Genomic DNA, 26,918 nt, shown 5'->3' on the forward strand with positions numbered 1-26,918 from the left:
GTTATTGACAGTCTCTACAGAATAGTTCTTTCTATAGAAGTGCTGTGTGAGGGTTCTGGCTAAATCCTTTCTTTACAACTAATCCTTTCCTAAGTATTAGCCTGCACGTGTTTGTCAGCTAAAATTCTCTAAAAGTAAGACCATGTCTTACCTAGCTCTATATTCCTTCACACTAACCCAAAGCTTAGGCATGCTTTATGTTTTGGAAGTCAAAGTCAGGATCTCAAGGTCCAGGCTAGCTTGGGGAGTCTGGGGAGACCTCACAAAACAAAAAGATAAGCTGAGCAGGTGGCTGAATGCCTGTAACTCCAGCACTGGGTGGTAAGGAGAAGTTGGAGGACTCTTTCAAGTTCAAGGTCAGTCTGACCTACACTAAAAGTTCCAGGTTAGCCTGGGCAACACAGAGAGGCCACATCTAAGAAACCCAAACAAACAAAACATAAAACACCATAAAACCAAGAAGCAGGCAGAGTAATAACTTACTCTACTAACTGTCAACTAGGCACTAGTTTGTGAAATAAGTGTTAGTTGTCAATTTTATCAACAGATGACTGTGTTAAACCCTGACTGAACTTCCCAGAAGCACTCTTTTGGAGCTCTCCAATGCAGTGGGAAGAGTTTGTCACCTGCTACATAGCTGACCTCCACTAACCGTGTTCTTAGACGTCCAATCCCCATATCCTTCTCCAGGTTGGTTTTCCCACTTCGCTGGAACAGATGTCCTTGGAAAAGTCACCTGCTTCACTTGCAGTGTTTAGAGGAAGAGAGAAGAGAGTGCTGCTTTCAGAAAGCTTACTCGACTTTGGAGATGCAGCTTTTGGAAACTGGTACACTGTGTTGTCATTCTACTCTGAATCCTCTAATCTCAAGTAACCTTAAAATTACAAGTAGGTACTCCAGGTATGGATTAGACCCACACTCGAGAAAAAAAATGAGGATATTTTTAGTTGATGGAATTCAGTTCCTAACATTCATGAACTTAGATCAGAACCAACTACTCCCCCTAAAGAAAACATCCTCAGTTGAGCATCTAACATCCTGTGTGCCCTTTCCCTCTATGGGAAGTCCTATAGAGATGACTCTGAAAGACACAGCCTTCATTTTCTGCTATGAAAGCTACTGCCCAGCTATAGATGTGAAACCCAAGTAATCAATGACTTAGAATTCCACCCTCTAACAGCATACTGCCATACTTTAATGTTTCAGTCTGTATTTATGTAGAAGTTAACATCAACCGAACAGAACATGTTCAAACAAACGGAAAAGCAAATAGGCTTAAAAGCAAACTGCCAAGACCAAAAGTCTGACCTTCTATAGACATTACCAAAGTGGGAAGATCCTGTAATTAGCAATGAGAATAGCATATCCATGCAAACTCAGTATGAATTTCATCAGGCGAACAGGAACTATCTGTAACACAATATGTTCACTTTTAAAAGGGTACTGAACAATGTTTCAGTACACTTCAAATTTGCTTACAGGTGGCAGGATCATGGCAGGTAAGGCACATTTCCAATCACACTTGATGGAAAACGACAACATCTCTCACTAAGGAATAGTATCTTTTGTGGGAAATCTAAATTTAAACCTTCCAATTTAAAACCCTAAATATTTTCCACACAGGAAAAGTCTGTAAGCATACTTCTAAAGGGTTTAAAAAGCAATCAGCACAGGCAATGTTAAATGATCAGAACTCTAAATAAAAACAGAGGAGCACTGTATAGAAGACCCTCACAGTTATGGCTCTGCTTATTCCCTGTGGGCTGTGCCAACCCACTCTCTCCCCTGTAATGAGGCTTTGTTTTTACTAAGTCCCAAAGGGCTGGGGAGAGCTCTGCAAAGGGAAGGGGGAAGGGCAGATGGAATGCAGCTGCAGGCTCTAAAACAATGCTGAGTCCATAATTTTGTTCCCAGGAGAATAATAAAAGGGACAGGGTGTTGATGAGATACAGAGAGCGAGCAAGGTGGAGCCAAACATCCCACCCTCAGTCTACAGTGTGTTCAAGCTCCTTCACTACCCGAAGATAATCTGAACTGAAAGCTTATCTGTTAATCTGTCATTTTACGACTAAGTTAACTTTGGTGGCAAAGTATATTCAGGCAAGGGACACAGTGGTAGAAGCAAAGATAAGTAGTGGGGAGAGGGTTGGACACATGGGCTCGAGGATAGCTGTGCAGAGGGGTAAGGTATTTGGAAAAGAAAGCCCAATGTCTGTCTATCTCTTCTGTAAACTGCCTGCTTTGTGGTACCCAGGACCCTCTAGAGTAAGTAAGAGGTAGACTGTAGAAACCCAGTCCTCTGTGAAGACTGCATGTCTGAATTGGAACCAGAGTCTGGTAGACCCAAGGATTTATTCCCTATCATTTAGCCTTTGTCTAACTTGGTGCCTCCTAAGAAAATGTCCTTTACTTGCTTCTTCTTAGTCTGAGATCTCAACCTAGTTAAAGAGAAAATCAGGAGAAGCGGCAGTCGCCGAGAGCAGTGGCCCTGCCAGCTCTGAGCAGCACAGCTCCGACTGCACCTGATGTGCTGCTCTCCCCTTTCCTGGGAAGCCGGAGCTCTTCAGGCTCTATGACTCAGGCTTGCCAGGGAGCTTTCCTTCGAATATTACTGATGCCATTAAAATCTGCAGGGAACTGCAGAAGCCTTAAAGAAACCACTGACACAGCCTCAAGTACAGCATCAGTATGCTTGTTTCAATTAGGGCCCATGCATGCACACTTAGTTACTAAGGAGGAAGAAAGGACTTCATTGTAAAGCTGTCATATAGAAGCAAAGCTGACACCCATACAAATATCCCCTTCAAGTAAGCATTATACAAAAGACTCAGTAGTACACTGAACGATATAATTAATCTGGTTCCAGAGATTTTCAAATTATAAGGTTTGCAAAGACTGCGTTTATTCACATAGGCACATTTTCATATTTCTGATATTACAAAAAGTCACAAGTATGTAATTTACAGTGATCAAGCTTATGACCTTCTCCTTGAGCTTGTCTTTTCTCTAGAGGCGCTATAAAATCCACTACTAGATAATCCAAATGACCATGCTATATAGCTAGCATATAGGAATAGAAACACCTATTTAGTTTGTTAATCTTAAATATCAATAGCAACAAGTAAAAATAATACTAGGGCTGAAGAGACGGCTCAGCAGTAGAGAGAGCACTTGCTGCCAGGCACCTACTGGTGGCTCACAAGCATCTGCAACTCCAGCCATCCTCTTCTCACCCCCGAGAGCACCAAGCATGCATGTGATGCACATATATAAACACAAGCAAACATTCATACACGTAAATAAAGTAACAAATCTAAAAACATAAAAAGGACCACTAACACTTTACCTATAAAGCTAACTATCCATTAAAAACACAAAATTCATAGGTCCACTTAATTAAAAGTTATATATTATGCTGATTGGTTTTGGTACCATACCACCTCCAAGCTACCCCCAAGTGTAAAATAAGACAGACATACAAAACTGCCTATATTAGCAAAGCTCATTCTCTACATATACATTTACTTTCCTACTGTGTCACATTAAAAGATTAAGCACATAGCTACATTTTATTAATATGAACAACTGTAGTACTAACTTGCATAGAATTGTTTGGTTGTGGTAAATACAATATATTTCCATAAAGCCATGATGTTTAATCTTCAGTAAAAAGGTTCAAATGCAAGAAACCCTATAACTGTCTCTGAATTGTGTTTTCCATAAAGATAATCCAAGCACCTTAAACATGACGGAAGATCCCATTTAGTCATGAAGCTCACAAGAGACGTGATGGGGGAGTGTCATATATCAATCTGTTGATTTCCTTGGTTAAGCAATAAAGAAACTGCTAGGCCCATTGGATAGGCCCACCCTTAGGTGGGTGGAGTAAACAGAACAGAATGCCGGGAGGAAGAGGAAGTGAGGTCAGACTCCGCAGCTCCGCTCTCCGGAGCAGACGCAGGAGAGACGCCATGCTACCCGCTCCAGGGAAGACGCACGCCATGCCCCAGCTCCGACCCAGGATGGACTTAGGCTAGAATCTTCCCGGTAAGCGCACCTAGGGGCGCTACATAGATTATTAGAAATGGGCCAGAGCAGTGTTTAAAAGAATACAGTGTCCGTGTAATTATTTGGGGCATAAGCTAGCCGGGCAGGGCAGGCGGCTGGGGTGTTTGGGGACGCAACCCCGCCGCCGCCCCTACTACTACAAATGACGCCCAGACGTGTGGCTAACTAAACCCACTTAAAAAACCTGAGAAGGCTTAAAAATAAGGAAGAGAGCATTTAACACAGATTTTTGCTGTTTGTTGGTGGCGTGCTGTAGAGAGATTTCCTGATTCTGCAACAGCAGCAGAAAAAACGCTGTGTCATTTCAAAGCATAGCTTCCTGGGGCTGTGCCACCAGTGCGAACTCTGGCTTTATGTTTGTGTTCCCGCTTGGGATCTGAAGGAGAGTGCTCTGAGACCTTGACGATGACTCAGAGCTCCCCGCCTGCTCCTGGGCAGAAGGCAGAATCAGGCTTAGGCAGGCGGAAGAGCATGGCGGATTCCTGCCGCCATACAGGGACGTGTTTTCAGACTGCGCAGTGCTCTGCGTGTCAGATTTGGATGTAACTTTGATGAAAAGAATTTCTGTGCTGCATGCTCAGTCTCAGAATTAAAGTGCTGAGTGCCGCTCCTACCTGGTAGCCCCAAGAGGCTTCCTGACTCAGCTTTAGCTGCAAAACCCTGCAGCTCATTAAGAGGTCCTGCCACGAAACACTTAAATGGTGTTGACGAAAAGCTGAACGCATGCTTTTTGGTTTTCAACCTTAGCAAGAAAAAAGCTGCGCATTTAAAATTGCCGGCTTTCTGGGCCATCCTGCCAGGGCAAACTCTGACTGTTTGAGGCAGGAGGGCCGGCTACCGAGAGAGGACTTGAATGTTGTCTGTTGTAGCTCGCTGGCTGGCAGGGACCTTGAAATGCTATAAACATGGCTGCAGCCTGTATTTCCGCCATGAGGCTGGAAAGCTAAGGAATGGACTGGATCTAGCTGGCAAAGCCACGCCTTTAGTCCTACTGATATTGCTTGGCAATTTAAAGGCTCTTGTGGTCAGAAAAAGAGAGAGATATACAGTAAAGAGAGATTCAAAGACAGAGAAAATTTCTGAATGGTTTAAAGTGTGTTAAAAATATATGCAAGCTGAAAGTTGAAGTTCTTAAAGCAAAAAACAAAAAAAAAAGGAAGAGAGTTGTTGTGTGTACACACCTTTAATCCCAACACTTGGGAGGCAGAGATAGACCTCTGTGACTTCAAGGTATAGTAGCAAACACCTTTAATCCCAATGCCTGGGAGGCAGAGACAGGCGGATCTCTGAGAGTTCAAAGACAGCCTGGTCTACAGGTCAAAGATATATGCTCAAAAAGCAAAAAGTTAACCTAGAAATGTCACAGCTTAGATTCTTAAGCGCCTAGTGATTTAAAGGCGCAAATCAAAAGTGCTCCTGGATAGTAAAAAATTGCAGATTCACAATAGGACAGATTCAGACCACTGAATGAGTCACACTGTTCGATGAATGTACGTAGGCTTGGGACAGAGAAGAAAAAGAATATAGAGAATAAAGTTAATGGTTTTAAAAAAAAAAAGGTAAAGTCTTTAAAGAGACAGAATAAAGTAAAGTGATAGAGTAAAAATAAGCCGCGTAAAGATGAAAAATTCACAAAGAGTCTGGATTATGTACATTGTGTTTTCTTTAAAATTTTTGACTGTGAAGGAGCTAAGTACAGAGAGACATTTCATTATATGGGCTGCCCAGTGGAACCAGAACGGATATCATGAGGGTATGACTTCAGAATTTGGATCTAAGGATATGATACTTTGGAAAAGAGATTCTTCTTTTGTTTTCACAGAGGATGAGACTCTATGGATTTCTTCTATTCCGATTTGGTATGATGGACCACGTCCTCCTGAAGGGTTGCTGTGAACATCTTCAGAAAATTGCCTTGCTCAACTGCCAACTGAGATAAACCTGGCACACAGGTTACACCCTAAAATCATTAACGACGCCCCCATTCAGCAGGAAGCAGTTTGGAGAGAAAAAACTGCGCCCATGTTCCCAAATATAGTTTATAAATGTTCTTTTACATTTAAAGGGGGAAATGATATAGGTATGAATAATTTGCATTGGTATGGATTTTAAGGTCAATTTTGATATATGTATAAATGTTTCTGATGTAACTTTTACTTGATAACTGTTTTGTTATATGTAATTTTGCTATGTTAAGGTTAAAGCCTTCTTTTTTTTGTTTAAACAGAAAAAGGGGAAGTGATGGGGGAGTGTCATATATCAATCTGTTGATTTCCTTGGTTAAGCAATAAAGAAACTGCTAGGCCCATTGGATAGGCCCACCCTTAGGTGGGTGGAGTAAACAGAACAGAATGCCGGGAGGAAGAGGAAGTGAGGTCAGACTCCGCAGCTCCGCTCTCCGGAGCAGACGCAGGAGAGACGCCATGCTACCCGCTCCAGGGAAGACGCACGCCATGCCCCAGCTCCGACCCAGGATGGACTTAGGCTAGAATCTTCCCGGTAAGCGCACCTAGGGGCGCTACATAGATTATTAGAAATGGGCCAGAGCAGTGTTTAAAAGAATACAGTGTCCGTGTAATTATTTCGGGGCATAAGCTAGCCGAAGCCGAGCCGGGCAGGTGGCTGGGGTTTTGGGGGCGCAGCCCTGCCGCCGCCCCCTATTACTACAGAGACGTAACCGATTATACAGAGAGTAAAGTGATGGGAAAATTTTAAAGCTTTGGGTATATCAGACAATTAGATTGTTTTACTAAACTGATAGTACTCACCCCTTGGAGCCCCTGGAACTGAATTGAAGGTCGAAAAGGAATTAAATTCTACAAAAAAAAGAGAAACAGATAAACTTTAGTTACTATGACAAATAACTAAATAATTAAACCTAAAATCTATGTGTTTTCTTCATCTCACAATATGAAAGAAAACAGTTTTATTACATGCCGACTTCAACATGTAACCACATTAAGAAGTGTTGGTGAGCTGCTCCCATTTGTACGGTTAATACAACCAAAGAGTAGATTTGGGCACTGTAGCACTCATGACTGCAAACTGACCGACATGATCTGCAAGAAAAATACACTAATTCAGTCTTTCAAAATAATTCATAGTTTCCTATTTTTAAAAGGAGTGGGAAAAGGGAAAGGAAAATCTGAGGAACTTTGAAAAAAAAAAACACTCAACAGAATGCCACAAATTTAAAAATTTAAATATCTAGGAATCAACTGCATCTCCCTCTCCATTGCCTGTGACTAGTTTTTACTTAAGAGTAAAAAAAGGCTGCCTTTTTTCTCCTTACTAGGAGAGTATAATTTCTTGTAGCATTTTGTCACAGAGCTGTGCATTTGGAGGAACAGCTAAATTGGCAAATATTAGCCACATTTCCAGGGGTCCCCAGGCTATGATCCAAGAGAAGGCTTTCGGAATTATCAAGAGAGTCACAGGGAAATTGTAGACTTGAACAGTATTTAATAGGAACACATCAGCTTGTGAAATACCTTTCATTACCTTACATTTAAACCCAATGAACAAAAATAAAAGTGGTATCTGTCTCATTTCTGCCTGAACTAAAAAGAGAAGCCTCGTGAGGCCCTCCCTTCCACACAGCGCACACAACTTCTATTCTTCCCAAACACCTTTGCAGATTTGTGCTCATCAGGCTTAAAAAAGAGTAAAGAGGGTAGGAAGAACGTATTTTCTATCGGTGTGGGCAAAACTGAATATAAAATAAAATGGTGTTGTTATTTACAAAAAGAAAACAGAGCTGGAGAGATGGCTCAGAGGTTAAGAGCATTTCCTGCTCTTCCAAAGGTCCTGAGTTCAATTCCCAGCAACCACATGGTGGCTCACAACCATCTGTAATGAGGTCTGGTGTCCTCTTCTGGCCTTCAGACATACACACAGAATATTGTATACATAATAAATAAATAAATAAATAAATATTTAAAAAAAAAGCCGGGCGATGGTGGCGCACGCCTTTAATCCCAGCACTCGGGAGGCAGAGGCAGGCGGATCTCTGTGAGTTCGAGACCAGCCTGGTCTACAAAGCTAGTTCCAGGACAGGCTCCAAAGCCACAGAGAAACCCTGTTTCGAAAAACCAAAAAAAAAAAAAAAAAAAAAAAAAGAAAACAGATAATGTCCCAGGGAAGCATCACAGCTGGCACTGGTATTTCAGGTCTACCCCCAGAAGGCAATATTTAACTTCAGATTTAGGGAAAGAATCATAATGCTCCCAGTGACAAGTTCACTCTTGGTGTAAGCAAAGGAAGTTCTTTAAAAATGAAAGTTAAAAAGGTAATTGTGTATTTGGAAAAAAGCACAATCAATGGTGACTCATTCTAATTCAGAGGCTCTCCTGAAAACAGCAAGGTATGGATGACTCTGCTTCCAGTTGAATCTCACCCCAAACTATCTTCTACGGCCAACCTTCCTCCTCCTGAAGTAAATCAGCCATGGGCGCAGATTTAGGGTTGCCCTGCAGAGCATGTTCCCAAGTTCTCAGCATTTCTGTCAGTCCTGGACTCCCCTGACTACAGTACTGGGCACTCCCTTGGAGGCGGGTCAGAGCCGGTCCACTCAGACTCACCCGCTGCAGCTGAAATTCTCCATCAAGTTCACTAACTGTTCTGTGCCATTTAAAAGCAAACTCTTTTCAAATTGCTGACTTCTCCTCTGCACGTTCGCTCTTCCTTGTGCTAAGAGATACCAGCCCTTATTTCAAAAGCCAGAACCTGCCCCTTTCCTCATTCTAGATCAGCCCCACCCTGCAGGCCTGCTATACTGGTGTGATGACAACTGGATCTCTTTTCCATTCCTCAGCTGTCTTCCCGAAGATGGCTGCTTATTACTGCCTACAGGACAGTCATTAGAGACCTGTGGCAGCAAGCATTCACCGACTGACAAGCACTAACATAACTCCCTGACCAACCTGGCAACCTTCCGACTTTGTCTGGCAATGGCTTCTTGGCTTGTGAGGCTCACAGCCCCAGAATTAACTTACAGTTCTTCTCACTCTCCCACATCATATTCTGTTAGTTACTTGCCATTAGAATCACAGAATTCCAAATACAGAAGACTTAGAAATTACAGTTGATATTCTCCCCTGCAACCCTGGTCCTTGTGTTCCATTAATAACTAAGCTGGTAACAGAACCTAGGGACTTAGCTTTTTTTCCCCCTCCTTTTCTCATACATATGTGTGTCCTCCGCACACATCTGCTGGGGGAGATGTGAGCATGGGGACCCAACTCCCCAGGAGTTCACAGTTTTGAAGGGAAAATCCTGAGAATGATCAAGCACTAGGTTAAGTTTACCAGGAAACAAAGTAAGAATTACAAGGAAGTAGAGCCTGTGACTTGAACGGACACCTGAGAGGCTGATGAGGAAAGACAAGCTCAAGGGCAAGAGTGTCTTCAGGAAACGAAGGGCAGATCTGCAGCAGAGAGCTCGGAGACACTGGGGACAAAATGAAGGACAGAAACTCTGACTCCTGCCTGAGCTCTCCTGCCCTGGGTATGTCTTTGTTTTTAGTTTCTGTCTGCCACAGAATAGGTAAGACAAATTTCAGATTTCAAGGTCTCTGCTCAAAAAATGCATCGCCCTGTTAAATAACCTTCTTCTAAACTTCCTCCTTACTCTTTCACCAATGATGTCTAAGCCTGTCTTCAAGGTGATAACAATTAGAGGCTTATACTTTTCTGAGTAAGAAAGTGATCTGAAAAGAAGGAAGGAAGGAAGTAAGTTGTTGAAAGAAGTATTTTTTTAAAAAAGAAAGGCAGCTTTTAAGACATAGGAAGAAAGATGGATTAGGGTAGGGGAAGCCTGGGAAAATGGCTTTGAAAACAGCCCCGATGGGATGCTTTAGAATACTCTGAAAGTGGTGATAAAGGACTCAGTTAGTCTGACTTGCATGTGATGCCAACAGGATATGGTGAACCCACAGACAGTCCCAGGAGGAATGATAAGGTAGGTAGGTGTGTTGATAGTTTGAGTATCAGTCACCAGAGAAAAATGGTATTAAGGTGGCTCCAGGGCTAGCAGTCATCCACAACAGTCGGTCTGCCCTAGAGTCCCTCAAATTAAGCTTTTAGTCTCCTTTGGCAGTTCATGGTCCATTTCAGGTATGTATTACCTGGCAACCAAATAAAGGCCTTCTTCTCTACCTCTGAGTACTCAGATGGCTAGCCAGCCCCCTCAGACACCACTCTCAGCATACCTCCCATAGCCTAAAGTGGTTCTTCCCCACTGTCTGCCAAAGCAAAGTGAACTTTACAGACATACACATACTTATTATCATGAGCATTCCAAACTAGGTTTTCTATCAGTAATTGAAGTTCTAAAAGTAAATGCTGCTTGGCTGGGTGGTGGTGGCACACACCTTTAATCCCTGCAGAAGCAGGTGGATCTCTATGTTTGAGGCCACCTGGTCCACAAAGGGAGTTAGTTCCAGGACAACCAGAACTACACACAGAGAAACTGAGTCTCAAAAAACAAAAGCTGCTCTAAGCAGTTATTTCAAACATGCTGGTTCTTTGTCCACATGGACTTTTATTGTTTGTTTTGTCTAGTTACTAGTAAAAGGGCGATGTTCAGGGCTGGGAGAAAGGCTCAGTGGGTAAGGTGTTTACTGTGCATACATGAGGGCCTGGATTCAGACACTCTACATCCACAGAAAAGCTAGGCATGGTCATGTGTGCCTGTAACCCCAGCACTTGGGAAGGAGACAGCTGATCCCAGGGCCTGACTGGCTAGCCTGATTAACTCCAACACCAAGCTCCAGGTTCAGTGAGCACTTCTGCCTCAAAATAAAAATAAATAAATAAATAAAACAGAAAAGTAACTAAGGAAGACATCTGATGTTAAAACTCTGGTCTTACACACCTACAGGGCAGAGCTGTGTGGTTGAGTGCACACACACACATGAAAAGAAGTACTGCTCAAATCACTGTATATTTAAAATATAAAGCCAGAAACTGGTGGTGCAGCCACACACCTTTAGTCCCAGCCCTTGGGAGGCAGAGGCAGGTGGATCACTGAGTTTCAGGCCAGTCTGGTCTACACAGTGAGTTCCAGGCCAGCCAGAGCTATCCAGAGAAATACTGTCTCTAAATAATACATAAATAAAATATAAAATGTGTCTGAAGTAATAAATAAAATATAAAATATAAGTCAATTTTAAAAGATATTTCTAGGTGGCCCAATATTAAACAGCACACATTACAATAATTCTTAACCCATTCAATACATTCCTGTTTGGTCTCAAACCCCAGACAAAGGGCCGAGGTGCCCTTCCAAAAATCCCTCCGACCACACTACTTACAAGGTCCTCCTAGTGGGCATGCCCCCACCCCCATCCTGAACTCTCTAGCCCAGGGACAGGGCTGCTCCTCCACATAATCCAATCATTTTGCTTGCCCTCTCTTTGTACCTTTGGACCTCCAGGCTGCTGCACCTGGGTCCCCTGCCCCCACAAAGCTCAGGGTCATGTGCACTCTGGACTCTCCCAGTGTCCCTGTGTCTGGTCATGCTCTCCCATAGGTTTATAATAAACTTTCTCCTCCACAATAACTAGTCGCAGTTATGTTTGCTCCTTTTTTCATTCAATTCCCATTTAGGAATGGGTTTTGATGGAGCTTCATTCTTTGTTGTTTAGCTTTTATCAAATGTTTGCAGCAAGTGGCTCTTCTGAAAAAAATAGGGCAGTGGTTCTCAATCTTCCTAATGCTGCGACCCTTTAATAAGTTTCCTAAAATTGTCATGATCCCCCAACCACAATCTACTTTCATTGCTATTTCATAGCTATACTTTTGCTGTTATGAGTTGTAATGTAAATATTTTTGGAGCTAGAGGTGTGATAAAGGGTTGAGAACCACAGCTCTAGGGTTCTCATTTGAGCAATAAGAAAGACAGTAATCTGATGTCTACATGCAGCCAAGAAGCACCAGGGCAGATTGGAAACAGCAAGAAAAGCTACTTTTGACATTATTTAGTCAAAAGATTTTTTTTAACCACTTAGAAGTTTCACTGAATTTATCCCTTAAGCCAACCCTGTACACAGTTTACAAAAGAGACTCAAGTACAGAAATGAAATAGAGCTGCGCGGTGGTGGCGCACACCTTTAATTAATCCCAGCACTCGGGAGGCAGAGGCAGCCTGGTCTACAAGGGCTGGTTCCAGGACAGGACCCAAAGCTACAGAAAAACCCTGTCTTCAAAAAACAAAACAAAATAATAATAATAAAAAAAAATAGACCCCAGCTTCTAGGTCATGACCTCTCATATGGGATTGTGTAATTGAATGTGGGGGAGGGGTACAAAAATCTGCAATAGTAAAAGGTTTCTGAATGTTCAGTGATAAAAATGATTTTCAGTTATGAAGATCAAACTCATTTTGCGTTGGAACACATGGCACATGGTAACCTCGGCTCTGAACACAAGGCAGATACATTTCCGGGCACTGTGCGTGCTCTCACTTCTCACAGTGCCAACAATGGACAGCACCTGAAAATCCCAGCTCACGTTCAAAACTGCTGCATGCTAGGAACTGTACTGCTTTAGTGTATACTACAGCAAAGAGGTTTTCTGCTCTGACTGAAATGGAAATGTTTAGTTACAGACCAAGAAGACACTTGATTTGGAATTAGGGTAGATTTCCAACAATTTCTAAGACTTCCTTAACATACCCTCATCATTTTGTACTATGTGCTCTAGGCACTGACAATCTTAAAATACAAATACTGGACAACTCTGAACAACTTTGAAGATGTCTACATCCTGCAGTATCAAAGTTCCTGCCAAGATTTTAATTCTTTGTGTAAAAACAAGATACCCAATCATACATTAATAAAAATAAATGATTGTTTTAATAAATGGTAAAATTATATGTATACAAAAGAATTGTCTTAAAACAAAAAGTAGATTTGTGTATGATTTATCATCAATGTTTGATTAAATACCTATTTTCATATTTAAATACTAGGGGCATATAAAAAGGTTTTTGACAAAGAGGTCAAGAGTAGAGAAAGTATAAGAAACCTGGTGTGGATAGGGAACTCTTCCTGTTTACCATTTCAGGTTAGTGTTGCAACAAGATCTATGACATATATGTATATATGTCCATATATTTCCAAGTACTCAAAATACATCAGAGCCATTACATAATTATATAATTTACCACATAATATACTAAGTGACACCTGGTTTCTGACATGACCTGCAGTGACAGACAGAAACAAAGTTCAGGTTTCTTGGGAGTTGAATAAAAATGTCACAAACACTCTTCTCTGCCTCAAACCCTTCACACCAGTGTCACAAATCCAATCTACTATTTTCTCGTGAGTCAATCCAACCCCAGATGGGAGAGAAACCCTCTTTTTACAGATTTGGGAAAAACAAGACTATGCAGCATTTTAAGGAGTAATTTCTTTTTAGCTATTAAGCTAAATTACAAAAAAAGAGTAAAATAACCAAAACAGAAGACAAAAAAGCCACCCAAATCTGCATAATGCAGTCCTTGTTTTGAAATAGAGCTTTTGAAATACTTAATGCAGACCTAATTTAAAAAATACATTGTCCTAAATCTTAAGATTTTAAACAGCTCTAAGTAAACATGGAAGGGTCTGAGCTGAAAAACCAGCCAAAATGTTACTGTGACCCAGACTTCTCCAACAATACTTGAAACATAATCCCATCATTTCCCCTCAGGAACCGAATGTTGGCTTTATAATTGTATAATAAGCTTAATGCCAAATATAACTTGTCCCCAAGAATCATGATTGCTGGAATAGAAGTAGTGAAATAGAACAAGGTTAAAAGATCTGTAGCAGCTAAGTCACAATGAGGAGCTGAACCTGGGCAAGTTTATGATCATATTCAACGTTTTAAAGACCATGCTGGGGCTGGGGCCAACAGGCCATGGGGAGAAGAGTGGAAATGCAAAAACCAGCTGCTGGTCCAGGAATGTAGTCCTAAGAGCAGTGAAGGGCCTAGCACTGCAACGGTGGTAACGGCTGCAGTCAGATTCCAGGCATTTTAATACTGACAGGATTTGATGATAGATCAAACGTACCAAAAAAAAAGAGGAGACAAAGAAAGAGCTATGAGTTAAGTTCCAGACAACTGGAAAATGTGGTCATTAATGATACGGGGCTCATTCAAGTGGTACCAGATCAAGAAGTGAAATCAAGTCAGAGGGAAGGTGGGGAGTGGTGAAAAATCACTAAAACTAATTGTGTGAGTGTGCGAGCTGTCAAGAACGATATTTGATTACAAATTTGAGGTGCCTATTAAATGTTGACAATTAAAAAACTAAAGTTGAGTAGCACTTTCTTGTCTTTAAGGTTTTTTTTCCTTTGTTGATTTTTGAAGACAGGTTCTCAACAATGTCTTGGAATTATGTAAACCAGGCTGGTCTCAAACTCAGATCTGCCTGTCTCTGCCTCCTGAGTGCTGTAACACCATGTGTGGCCAATAAAGTTTTCTGTTGTTATTTTTGTTGCCATAGTTTTGAGCTAGGGAACTTGCTATGCAGACAAAGTTGGAGTCAAGCTTGTGCTGATCCTACTGCCTCTCTGCTTGTGTGCTGGAATTACAGCCATAAGCCACCACACCCATCTCAAAAAGGTGTGATCTGGAGATAAACATTTGCAATTCATTACTATAGAGCTGATATTTAAATCCTCAGAACCAGACAGACTCACCTAGAGAGCTGGGACTGAGATAGGCAGAGATGATCTAAGCAGACAACGCTCAGCAGAGGACAGAGGGAGGGAAATCCTGCGACTCTGACAGACATGGTCGGCTGAATGGAGTGCCTATCTTCCTAGACCGCCTTGATCGTGGGAAGACAGGGATGGAGATGTTTGGACCTTGGACACCTGGTCAGGGACACTTTCAAGGGTGTGGTAAAGACAGCAGGCTCAGCAGATGACTAGTGAAGACACCACTCATCTCCACACACATACTTTCTCCCGTCAACACAGACGTGCATGCGTACGTGCATGTGTGTGTATTTACACACGTTTGCTTACTTCTAGGAAATGCCAACCACTTTGGTGATGGCAAGAGCTATCCATGTCCGGCTTAGTTTCATACCTTCAGTAACTCGCCCTGTGTCTAGGCAAGTCAGACGTGAATAAAAATGTTTGCAGAATGAAAACAATATACATTTGGTAGTTGTTCCTATCTCTTCATCTGTTTTTACTATTTTATTATTAATTTTATTTATCTATAATTAATTATAATTAATATTTTAATATTTTATGAAAAATCCAACTGAGTTTTTATGACACGGATATCTTTCCTGATCCCTTGAGGTAGCATGGATTCTTACACGGAACCAGAAGCAATGATACTATTACCTAGAGAGACACACACAGGCTGGTGAGATGGGCCATTGGGTAAAGGTACTTGCCACCAAGCCTGACAGCCTAGATTTGATCCCTAGGACACTTGTAGTCAAGGAGAGAACTGACTCACAAAAGGTCTCCCATGATCTAAGTGTGCCCTGTCATACTCATATCCACACATAAATATATAGCAAAATACAACAAATAGATATAATAAAAATTTAAAGATATGCTAACAGTTAAATAACCAGATAAACATTAAATAAATAGATATAATAAATATTTAAAGATATGCTAACAGTACCCAGATAAACATAAAAGTCTCTAAGCCAGTGGTTTTCAACTAGAACCGAACTGGAACTTGACAGAGCTGGCCTTGACTTCTGCCTGCCTCTGCCTCCAGGGTGCTGGGATTAACGGTACGTACCCCCACACCCAGCTTCTCACCTTTATTTTTAAATATAGAATATCTATCTAGTCAACTAATGTTTTGATTACCAAACAAAAGACGGATGAATTTTTTTTTTTTTGTTTTGTTTTTCGAGACAGGGTTTCTCTGTGGCTTTGGAGCCTATCCTGGAACTAGCTTTGTAGACCAGGCTGGTCTCGAACTCAGAGATCCGCCTGCCTCTGCCTCCCGAGTGCTGGGATTAAAGGCGTGCGCCACCACCGCCCGGCTAAGACGGATGAATTTTCACCAAAATGGTACTTTACTGCCTTAGCTCCCCTACCTCCTTACCACCTCCAACGCAGGCTCCCATTTTTTTTTTTTTGACTTTTCCCTTTTTAAGACTAAGGATACCCTGACTATTAGCAATGCTAAGAAATTCCAACTTGCTCTTTTGCATTGAAAATCTTTTTAAGGTCTAGTGATTCTGTTCATCTCTAGTAAATACCAATAGACCAGTATATGTGGCCAAGCAGAGACTACACAATCATCTCTGGCTTGGACTCCATACTCCTTCCTTCCAGGCTCACATTACAGTCATTCTGAACGCCAAACCCAGCATTTTAAAGGCCCTTAAATCTCCACTCAGTCTCCCCATAGCATGAAGAACAAAGTCCTAACTACTCAGTAAGGTGATCAGTCTGCTCCAACCTGCTGCTGTGCCCTTAACCCAGCTGGTTTTTCCTCCCTCCCTTTGGCAATTTGACGAAGCTGCCCCAGCTTTTCTACCACTGTTCCTTATTTACCTATGATACTTGGTCTCGTGGAGATGTGGTCCCCGAGACCAGTTTTAGTTACTCAAAATCTTAATGCACAAGTCCTTTAACACACAAGGCTTTTATTTCTAAACTAACAACAAAAAAGACTGCAGGAAGCAGAGAAATCCATGCTAGTCTAATGAAGTAATTACTATGAAAGCCAAATGCCCGAGGAACAGAGGTCAATGCAAGGTGCTGATTTGACTCATGAGTTTTTAAGTAGCGTGTAGATTAATACGATCTTCCATGTCTTCTGTTACACTGTCACAGCAATTTGAGAGAGGCTTGGATTATGATGGCAAACTACTAGTATAAACTCTTAAACCAGTGCTTTCTGAGGTTTACTCTTACTCACAAGAGCCCTAACACCACAGCAGGAACTAACTACAGATGGTAGAAATTTAGGAAAGAAAAAAGGACATTTTTAAAAAGGTGAAAAAACATGAATAAAGCAAAGACAGAAAAAGGAGTTCTGTCTGGTGACCTGACTTGCATTATGCTATGTCTTCTAGCTTTAATTTGGCAGTAGAAACATAGTCATTAATTTATTAATTAGTTTCCAGACTGGCTTTTCTACATTTCTGCTTAGGTCACGGGAAATGTTCTACACAGCTGTGTGCCGTGTAAGGGATTCAAATTTGGGGATCTATTACGTGCTTTTTCTCTATATTGTAAAAGCATAAATACCCATCATACCATATTTTAGAGCTATCTTTTCAAACATTCCACATATGTTTAGCCCAAAATGGCTGGATGATGGTGCCAACTCCAGAGTCTTATGGTAAAGAGATGATTCACTGCAAATTGTCAAACGTGACCTAGTCTGACTTCCTGTGGCCCTATCACCAGCTGCCCAACAAGCGTGACAGCACAGCCTTTGTAATCTTCCCAGAGTGGGAAAGGAGCAAAGGGAAGGCTGAACCTCGGGACTCTCCGTGGTAAGCCTCCCTAGAAGCCACTCCAATAATTCTACACTCCTTTTAAATTCTTTTCTTGACCATGTTCCAAGCCTTCACATACGATCTTTTTCTCTCCTCCCAATCTGGGTGCCATGGTTCCCTGGCTATCTTACTTTTCTTCAGGGTGGAGCACTCTCCTTCGCACTGAGAATTAACTCAGCATTTGGATAAACATTTCAAGTAGTACAGAACTGGGGCACACAGTTGTCTCTCTCTGATTAGAAACTGAAAGCATGCGAAGATCAAGTCCTGACTGAAGAGGGTCTAACCACACTTCTGAAGCCAGACAAATGGATCTACAAGAAACCTCATGGTTAGCTCAATAAACACCATCTGGCAACACTGGCACTGCTGTGGCAGCTGGCGAAGAATGTCTTCTGGATTTACAAAGTAGACGGCTGAAAATACATAGACATAATTATTTGGGAGCAAGGAGGAGAAAACATGGGACAATCACTTTCTGTGTGTGATGATTATTTTTATTTTTTGCACCTTGGTGTTTTGTCTGCATGTGTGTCTATATGAGGCTGTCCAACCCTCTGCCACTGGAGTTACACAGTTGTGAGCTGCCATGTGTGTGCTGGGAATCGAAACTGGGGGTCCTCTAGAAGAGCAGCCAGTGCTCTTAACTGCTGAACCATCTTTCCAGCCCCCTATTTTCTCTGCCTTAACCCACAGTGAATTGATTGCTGAAAACTTTATTTGGAAGAAAAGTCTTAGGGTAGAAGGCTGCCCTACCACCTGTTGAAGCAAGAACTAAAAAAAAACAAACAAACAAACAAAAAAAGTCAAAACAAAAAACAAAGATCAAGTAACACATTACCTGGACCTTTAAGACCATGTGTTTTGATTAGAAATAATATATAATTTAAAAAATACAGATAATGAACTTGACTCAAAATTAAGTACACTTGTAAAAAAATTTTCAAATTTAACATTTTTCTAAAATGACAAATCAAGGCAAAATAATAATCAATAATAATAATAATAATTTTAAGCCAATAGAGTTGACAAAAGAAAAGGATTAAAGAATTAATGAATTAAAAGGCAACTGCTCCCTGATCTCCCAAACAGCCATGTCAGACTTTTAAGCTATAGCTGGAAAAGCAAAGTAATATTTGAGCCAACCACTTCCGAAGGTTTTCGTTTTTTGAGACAGGGTTTCTCAGTGCAGCCCTGGCTGACTCAGGACTTACAGGACTGCAGACCAGAGTGTCCAGGAACTCACAGAGATCCACCTGCCTCTGCCTCCTGGGTGCTGAGATTAAAGGCTTGGGCCGCCCTCACCAGCTGGCTACTTCTGAAGCTTTTAGCAAACATTTTTTTTTTTTTTTTTTTTTGGTTTTTCAAGACAGGGTTTCTCTGTGGCTTTGGAGCCTGTCCTGCAACTAGCTCTTGTAGACCAGGCTGGTCTCGAACTCACAGAGATCCGCCTGCCTCTGCCTCCCGAGTGCTGGGATTAAAGGCGTGCGCCACCATCGCCCGGCGGCAAACATTTTTATGAAAAGCTGAGGGAAGGGAGTTACAAGTTCAAGGTGTGCTTGAATTACCAAGTAAATTCAAGGCCAGCCCTAACAAGTCAGTAAGGCTGTGCCTCAAAACAAAAAAAAAAAAAAAAGGAAAGGAGGAGACTGAAAATAGTTGAAATGTAGCTCAGTCGGGAATGGATTATTTGGCCTAGCACACAGGAAGTCCCGTGTTTGCAACCCAACACTACTTCGAACAGCGGGTGGTGCCACCAGGCGCAATCCTAATACTTGGAAGGTGAGGGCAAGAGGACCAGAAGTTCAAGGTCATTGTCAGCAATTTAGCATTTTCTAGGCCAGCCTGGAATGCATGAGATTCTTTTTCCAAAGGGTTCAGTGGTAGAGTTACTTGTCTAGCACATGTGAGGCCCTACATTCAATGTGTTGGGCTCAACAATAACAAAATCTAAAGCCAGGATTTTGAGATTCATTTTATTATATAAGAATATTGCCGGGCGGTGGTGGCGCACGCCTTTAATCCCAGCACTCGGGAGGCAGAGGCAGGTGGATCTCTGTGAGTTGAGGCCAGCCTGGTCTACAAGAGCTAGTGCCAGGACAGGCTCCAAAGCTACAGAGAAACCCTGTCTCGAAAAAACTAAAAAAAAAAAAAGAATATTAACTGGGCGGTGGTGGCGCACGCCTTTAATCCCAGCACTCTGAGAGGCAGAGGCAGGCGGATCTCTGTGAGTTTGAGGCCAGCCTGGTCTACAACAGCTAATTCCAGGACAGGCTCCAAAGCCACAGAGAAACCCTGTCTACAACAGCTAATTCCAGGACAGGCTCCAAAGCCACAGAGAAACCCTGTCTAGAAAAACCAAAAAAAAAATAAAAAAAAAAAGAATATTATTAAAATGTCAAAAGAAAGAAAGTATATTAGTAAGGAAGTCAGCTAAAATGTATTTTAATCATATATATAGTTTGACATTGGGGGAAATATAAAATCATAATAAAAGCTCTTCTCACATATGCTGAGCACAGGCAGACCACACAGTCACAGAGCACAAAGCTGTAATTTATGAGGATTTGCTTCCATGCCCTTTTACTTCAAAATCATCTAGCTAAGTTTAGACAAAGCTGGACAGCTTAGAGATCTGCATTAAAACATCTACAGTTTCTTTAAATCATGAAAATAACTTTCCAGTTGGTATTTCCCATCTAAGCATGTTTGAAAAGGGCTCCAGTTTCACAGGGAGAGAAAAAGCCACAACTAGCACTCCTTCCACCTGGAGCTCTCAGCAAGCCCAGCCCGGTTACAAACATCCTCAAGGTTCTTCCTGGAAACAGGAAACTGGAACAGGAAAGGCGAAACTTTGAAGAGCTGTGATCTGAGCAAACTAAGATGTCACCGTGTCCATCAGAGTCCATCTCCATGAGTCCTGAGAACCCAGAGCTCAGAGCATGTGCTCGGTTATAGCTACAGAATTATAGACTTTGCCTAAATCATAGCTTCTAAATTCCTAACTCTGCTTCTATGAGGCTCCATGCCACGTGGATTATTTAGAAGAATAAATCAAACAGATAAAACAATGTGGACAAAAAGAACTCTTGATGCTTAATTTAGCAAATAAAGTTTGTTGACACTTTTGGCCCTTAGAAAGTCATTAAACATCCATCTTTTATGAAGTCAAAGCTTCTTGGTAACTGTTTTTCACTGAGTGCCCTCCTCTACTAGTACAGGGACAGTAACCATCCCCAAACCTTTCCCTTATTATCCACTGCAAACCAACAGTCTCAAACTGCAGTTACTATTATGGAAAGGGTTCAGGCAGGTGCCCACTGCTGGCAACTGTTACTGTGCCAGATGGAGAACCCTGGTCACCCAGGCCAGCCCATGGGAGGCTTAAGCTGTGTATTCCAGAGAAGCCTGCAGGAAGGGTCATTAGAGGAGAGCCTTTAGTGCTGCGTTCTCTTCCACTTCCTACAACAGGCTTGTCATTTCCATCCTAGGTAGACTCCATTTCCCAAGCCTCTTAACAGGCATTTCTTTTTTTAAAAAAAGAAAGTATTAACTAAGTGACAAAGCTAAGGACAGGAGCTGTTTAACTCAGGGAGAAGGCGGTGTCCAAAAGAAAGAGCTAAGTCAGCTTATTCAACCACTCCCACCCGCTGCATACCGCTGTTTCTACCCCAGTTTTCCAGGAGAATGGGAATTCCAAGGCTTCACATTTAGAAGAGTAGAGACTGTGACTGATCCAATCCACTAATTTACATGCCAGGAAAAGAAAACGAGTGACGGTAACATCATCACAGACTTCAGCGTTTAATTAAATAAATGTTAAAAAATAAAAATAATAAACTGAGTAGAGGGTTGACAGAGAAGTAATTTTAGATCTGGAAAGATACTGACATGGAAACGGAGGGGAGCTGACCACTTGAAACACCCACAGAACTAAACTTGCCTGTGGAAACGCCAGGCTGAAGTGAAGGCCACACAAAGGCAAGAAAAGTCTCCCTTCTAGGACTCCAAGAGACACACAGACCCATGGACACTGGGGCTTCTCTGTCACTTCAGTTATCATGGGCACTATCTTCTCTTTTCCTCAGTTCCCTATAGTGTGTGGTGCAATACCACTGTTTAACTGTACAGTTTGCCTGCCTTGTCCCAGGAACTGGAGGTGACTTCCTGCCCCACTGTGCTGTGGCCTTTCCTATCCCCAGGTTGGTTTGGTTTATTTTCTAATTGAGGCCTGGGCTCCTCTTCTTACATCCCTGACCTACCTTCTTCCCATTGTCATTCCTTCCTATGCCCTTCCCTTAGAACCCACAACCTTATCTCTCCATCTTGTAGGGCTGAGTTTCTCTCCACTGTCAGCCTCCCCCTCCCCCCTTATCTGGCTTTCCCCAGATGGGCCTCCCACTCCAAGCTGGTGCTGGCGTCTTTCTTGCCTGTGAACCTGTGGAGAGTAGCTACAGGCACGTTCAGTTTGGCATTTCTTCTATCTTTCCGTGTCTTTCCTAGTGGCTGTTACACTGGTTGTTCTCCTAGTTATATCTGAGGTATTCTCCCAGGGCATTAAGAAGGTATATTTTTCTCTGTGCTTCTCCCTGTTGCCCTCCCCTCAATCCCCCACAAAACCTGTGACTATTTTTCACCATATGTTTCTCTGTGAAGAACATTGTCCAACCAATTCTTTGGGAGCCTCCCAAGAGTACGCTCTGAATCTTGCCTTTTCTGTTTATAAATACCCTGTCATGTGAACTCATGTTCTCCCATGATGTACACAATTGTTCAGGCCCTCCTCCTTGTGTATGCATGTGTGTGGGAGCCTCTTGAAGCTCTGATGGCCCAGGTTTCTGCCTCTCTGGTGACTCTGCCTAAGACTATTTTTCACTGTATGAATTTAAAGTGCCTGGCACTAGTGGGAGCTCAACAGATGTTAATTCTTTTCTCCACTTTTATCTAAGTATGTGAGGTTTAAGTTGGGTGTCCCTCTGCGGAACTGTGCCTGTTTTCTGAGATGCACTGAGCTATTTCAGAAAGCCCTGCGGGGTGTAGCTCTTTCTGTCTCTGAACAAAATGTCACTGGTCCCACATATGGTATGCCTTCCCTTCGACAAAGTGTCCACTTTTCGGCTACCTACTCCACAAAACCCTACTACATGTTCAAAATTGGCATCCTTGTACTCCCAGATAGTTAAATGGCTTTTCGGTGTTCCCCCCTCTTTCAGTGTGAAAGTATTCCTGGGTTTGGAACTGCGGGTTATGTGCCTCTGAGCCTTTTCCTTTAGTAGTAGAGACAGGCGCTCCGAGTATGGTATGAGTGAGACAGCGCAGGTTTCTCTCCGGGGCCCTGGAGGAGACCAGAGTCTCGATTCAGGATGCCGTGTCTGCCCGCAACCTTCGGGCTCGCTCCTTTTCTATAAACCGCGAGTCAGCACCGGACGCGGCGAGCCTTTCGGCTTTGCCGAGCTTCCGAGAATTCCTTTCCCCAGAACCTGCCTTCCTATTCCCGGCTCCAGTTAGTGTTTGAGTTTCTCCCCAGGATGTGGTGCCGGTTTGCTGCCACGCGGGACGCGGTGCGTCTCGGGGAACCCACCGCAAAGCGCCAGAGTCCCGGGGAGTGCAAGGTGTGTCCCCCTCCCCCTCCCCGCGGCTCCCGTGTCCCGGCCTTCCCGAGTACACGGTGTACACTCCCGCCTACACGCGGGGTGCCAGTACCTCCAAGTCCCCGAGAGTACAAGTTGTGACCTCACCCCCACGAAGCGCCGCTGCCCCTCGCTCTGCCGCTTCGCCGCCCCTCGGCGTTTCCCAGAAAACTCGCACCGCGGGCGGCCGCCTGCCCTTGCTCCTTTACTGGTAGCTGCGCGCGCCCCCTCCGTGGACCAAACCAGCCAGGAACCCCGCGGGTGCCGTCGGAAAGTCCCGCAGCGGCGGCGCAGCCCAGGCTGGACCGACCCCGCCGCCAGGGGCCGCCCGCCCGCGCCCTAGTCCCCCCCGGCGTCGGCGTCCCCGGCAGCTCCGCTCCGCTCAGCTCCGCGGGCGCCGAGGCAGCAGCGGCTGCCAGCGCCCCACCGGTGCCGTGCCAGGGGCCGGGCAGAAAGCGCAGTGGCCGCCGCCTCCCGGAGCGCTCCCGGCCCGCCGCTCACCTTGTGGCTCTGGTAAGTCTCCAGCGCCCGGATCGCCGTCTCGGTGAGCTTCACATGCAGCACGGTGATGTTGTCCTGCCCCAGCCGCCCGCAGGCCAGCCCGTAGCGCTGCTCCTCCCGCAGCCCCGCCGCCCCCCCCGCCGCCATCTTAAACTCCCCGGGGTGCCACCGCGGACGCCACTCGGGCTCCAGCCTCCACTGCGGCCACGGCTGCTCGGGCTCCTGCAGCCGCCGCCACAGCTACGGCCATCCCGCTGCTGACGTACTGTCATAGACTGCGCGCAGCCAGACCTCGGGCTTCCACGGCTGCCGGCCGCCCCACCCTCGCGCCGCGCCCCGCCCTGGCCTCTGCTCATTGGCCTGGATCCGCACAGAGCCGCCCTCATTGGCCGCCCTTCACCTCGAGGGGGCGGGGCCTAAAGTCGCCGGAGTTTTGCTCCGGACGGGACGTCCGACAGAGGAGAGGCTGACGTCGGGGTGACGCGCCCAGTTAATCGCATCTGACGTCACGTCTCTTCTTGCCTCACCCACGGAGATTGGCTGAACTGATTTGGGGATCCCCTGCTAACTGGGCGTCAAGGTTACCAGGTCTGGTTGTCCCAGTCGGAGCCCCGCCCCTTGCAGGCTAATAGTGGGCCGAACGCGGTGTCAGGGTCTACCTGCCCCTGTAGTCCGTGGGGGTGGTCCCCAGCCGGCGCGGGTGAAGGCAGGACCGATGACCAAGTACGGATTTTGCCTTCCGACAGCTGCAGAAGCTTTGGACCTTGATGTGCCCCTGTGGAGCGGACACAGTAGGCAGGCTCCAGAGCTTTTCCTTAAAAGGAAGTTCGGTAGTGGGGTGGAAGAGACGAAACTTTATTCCAGAGTTGAAATTACTGTAGTCTTCAGTAGCTTCAGCACAAAATGATGCCAGAGGATTAAATGTGTTTCGTGTGGTAGGCATGGTACAAGAAATAGAGTTGAACATCAAGGTCTTTCAAAATCAACTCATACATGCATGTGGTTTCATAGGAACAGAATATGCACTGGCACTCACCATATGATTAGGTTTATGACTTTTAATGGGGGCATGGGAAAGCCATGTTGGGGGTTTCTTCTTTCAGAGGGCCTTAGAAGAGTAGAACTGACCGTGACCTCGGTGAAAAGAAACACGGACACCGCCCATTCTCTGAATCTGTTTGAGATCCGCACATTTCATTTGACAGGGCTGTGAGAAAACCTGGCTAGGCTTTAGGCTATGAGAAGGTCTTATTGAGGTTAAAAGGAGGAGGTAGGGGCCAAAGTGTAAGGAGGCTTGGCTTACTTTCCACTCCGGTTTATGCTGTGTCTGGGCATGGCTAGAGGAGGGTGCCTAAGCCAGTCCTGTGTGTGTATAGATGAGACAGGTTTCCCTGAGAAAGTCAATTAGTTGGGTGATCAGAAACACAAGACAAGGTCGGGATGCAATATATGAGAGGATATTAATAATAATCATGTTAAAAAAGCATGGACACGACACAATTGGTAAGCTGCGACTGGGGCGTGGACTGTGGAGGAGCCTAGGCAGACTGGGTTACAGACCTAGCCCCGTCTCAGAAAACAGCAGCAACAAAATAGAAATCAAGACAAACATTTGAAAGCAGGGATAGGCATTCTGTGAAGATACTCTTTCGTTTTTCTTTTAAAATTTGAGACCTTTCATTATTCTCAGTTTGTAAAACTGTCTTTTAAATACAGTTGGGGCCATGATCTCTTTTGATTCTGTAATCACTCCACACCTGAGTAAATCTCCTTTTTTTTTCCAGACCCTCAAGCTTTCTATGTGTGTACTGCAAGTCTCAAAAGGAATTATCTTTCTCTAGTATAGAGACCGAATAAAAGAATGGGATCAAGTCTAGCCTCATCAGGAGGGCCACTTTGTAAATGATTCTAATTTCAGCCCACTAGCATTGGCTCTGTTAACATGTGGTCCAGATGGTGTCAGTTCCCTTGAATTCACTCAGTAAGGAAATTAAGGCAAAAACAAAGGATAAATTACAAAATTTACCTTCACAGGGGAAAGATGAAAATACCTTCCTCAAATACTTCATATTTAAGTGAAATATAGTCTGAAAAGAAATTCTGGGTGAACTCTTCTTTATTCTTGTTTCCTTTCTTTCTATAGGGAAGAACTGGGCAATATCTAAAGCCTTAGTTATTTGGGGTGGAGTGAAGACGGAGATGGGGGAGGCTTCACTAGAACAAGTTAAGCCTGCATGCCACTGCTTTTCCGGTGAGGGTGGGTAAATCCCCGCCCACAGAAGATCCTAACTTAGTCTCCTCTTACTAAGAATTCTGATGACATCCAAAGGATGGGGGAGTTGTCAAATGTCTAATTTCTGCCCCATATTCTAGTAGCTGATTATTTTCTTAATTTTAGGTAAATTTTTCTCATTTGTTGTATTATTGGGAATCAAACCTTTTAATGGGTAATATGGTGTTGTAGGAAGTTAATGTTTATTTGTATTTCCTTTTCCCCTTTTGAGACTCCCAACTGGGGTGGCAGTAATCTCCATGAGCAATGTCTAACAGATTTCTTAATTGACTATGCTGGCCCAAATCATGCGGTGAAGTTGTGCTGCCCATAAAGATTTGAAGGAGGCTGACGAAAGTCACCCTTTGGGATAGTTACCCCCGCATACATGTTTTCTGTATCTTTGTTCAGCTTAAAGAGTCATTGAATGCTAGCTAAGTGTAACATGCTGTGAAAAATTGAAAAATTAAACCTTACAGTTTTCAGGGGAGTTTTTTTTTTATAAATGTGAATGAACCAACACACAGCAAAGCAATTAGAGAATTAGTAAATGCTAATTTGGATATGTTGGTGATTAGCTTAAAGATGCAAAAAAAAGAAGTCCAGGGAGGTTTTGTGGGGGTGCTAAAAACTTTTAAGGTATCTTGAGGGCCAAATAGATTCCTGATAAGTAGAGGTGGTACAAACAAAGAGACTCCAACAAAATTACTGTAATAATCACTCTAGATAAACCCATTCATTTTGTGAATGAGGAAACACAGACCCTGTCAGTTTCAAAGCAACATTCCTAACATTAATTGGAAGAGATGGTTCTGAGTCAGCTTTTTAATCTAGTGCCTCTGTGCACCAAATAGATAATGTTGAAGAAGGCCACCTTAGTCCCACAAAATGAGAATGGGAAGTAATTTGAGCCAGGGCCTACCATGGCTTTGATGTGTACCTGTGTAGTTCAAACAGAGAGT

The 26,918-nt window shown here is 43.6% G+C and overlaps 1 protein-coding gene across 1 annotated transcript in view; it reads right to left on the reverse strand.

The window, feature by feature from the left end:
• The window catches only part of Ell2 (elongation factor for RNA polymerase II 2), a 68,998-nt gene extending 45,042 nt beyond the window's left edge, over positions 1–23,956 (reverse strand). Inside the window, exons 1-2 of the mRNA XM_075976442.1 lie at positions 23,685–23,956; positions 6,837–6,884 (exon numbers count right to left, since the gene is read on the reverse strand). Coding sequence (XP_075832557.1) covers positions 6,837–6,884; positions 23,685–23,831 — 195 coding nt within the window. The 5' untranslated portion in view covers positions 23,832–23,956. The remainder of the gene's footprint in view (positions 1–6,836; positions 6,885–23,684) is intronic.
• Positions 23,957–26,918: the final 2,962 nt, after the last annotated feature.

The sequence above is a fragment of the Microtus pennsylvanicus genome, chromosome 6, assembly GCF_037038515.1.
Source record: "Microtus pennsylvanicus isolate mMicPen1 chromosome 6, mMicPen1.hap1, whole genome shotgun sequence".
NCBI classification, from domain to species: Eukaryota; Metazoa; Chordata; class Mammalia; order Rodentia; family Cricetidae; genus Microtus; species Microtus pennsylvanicus.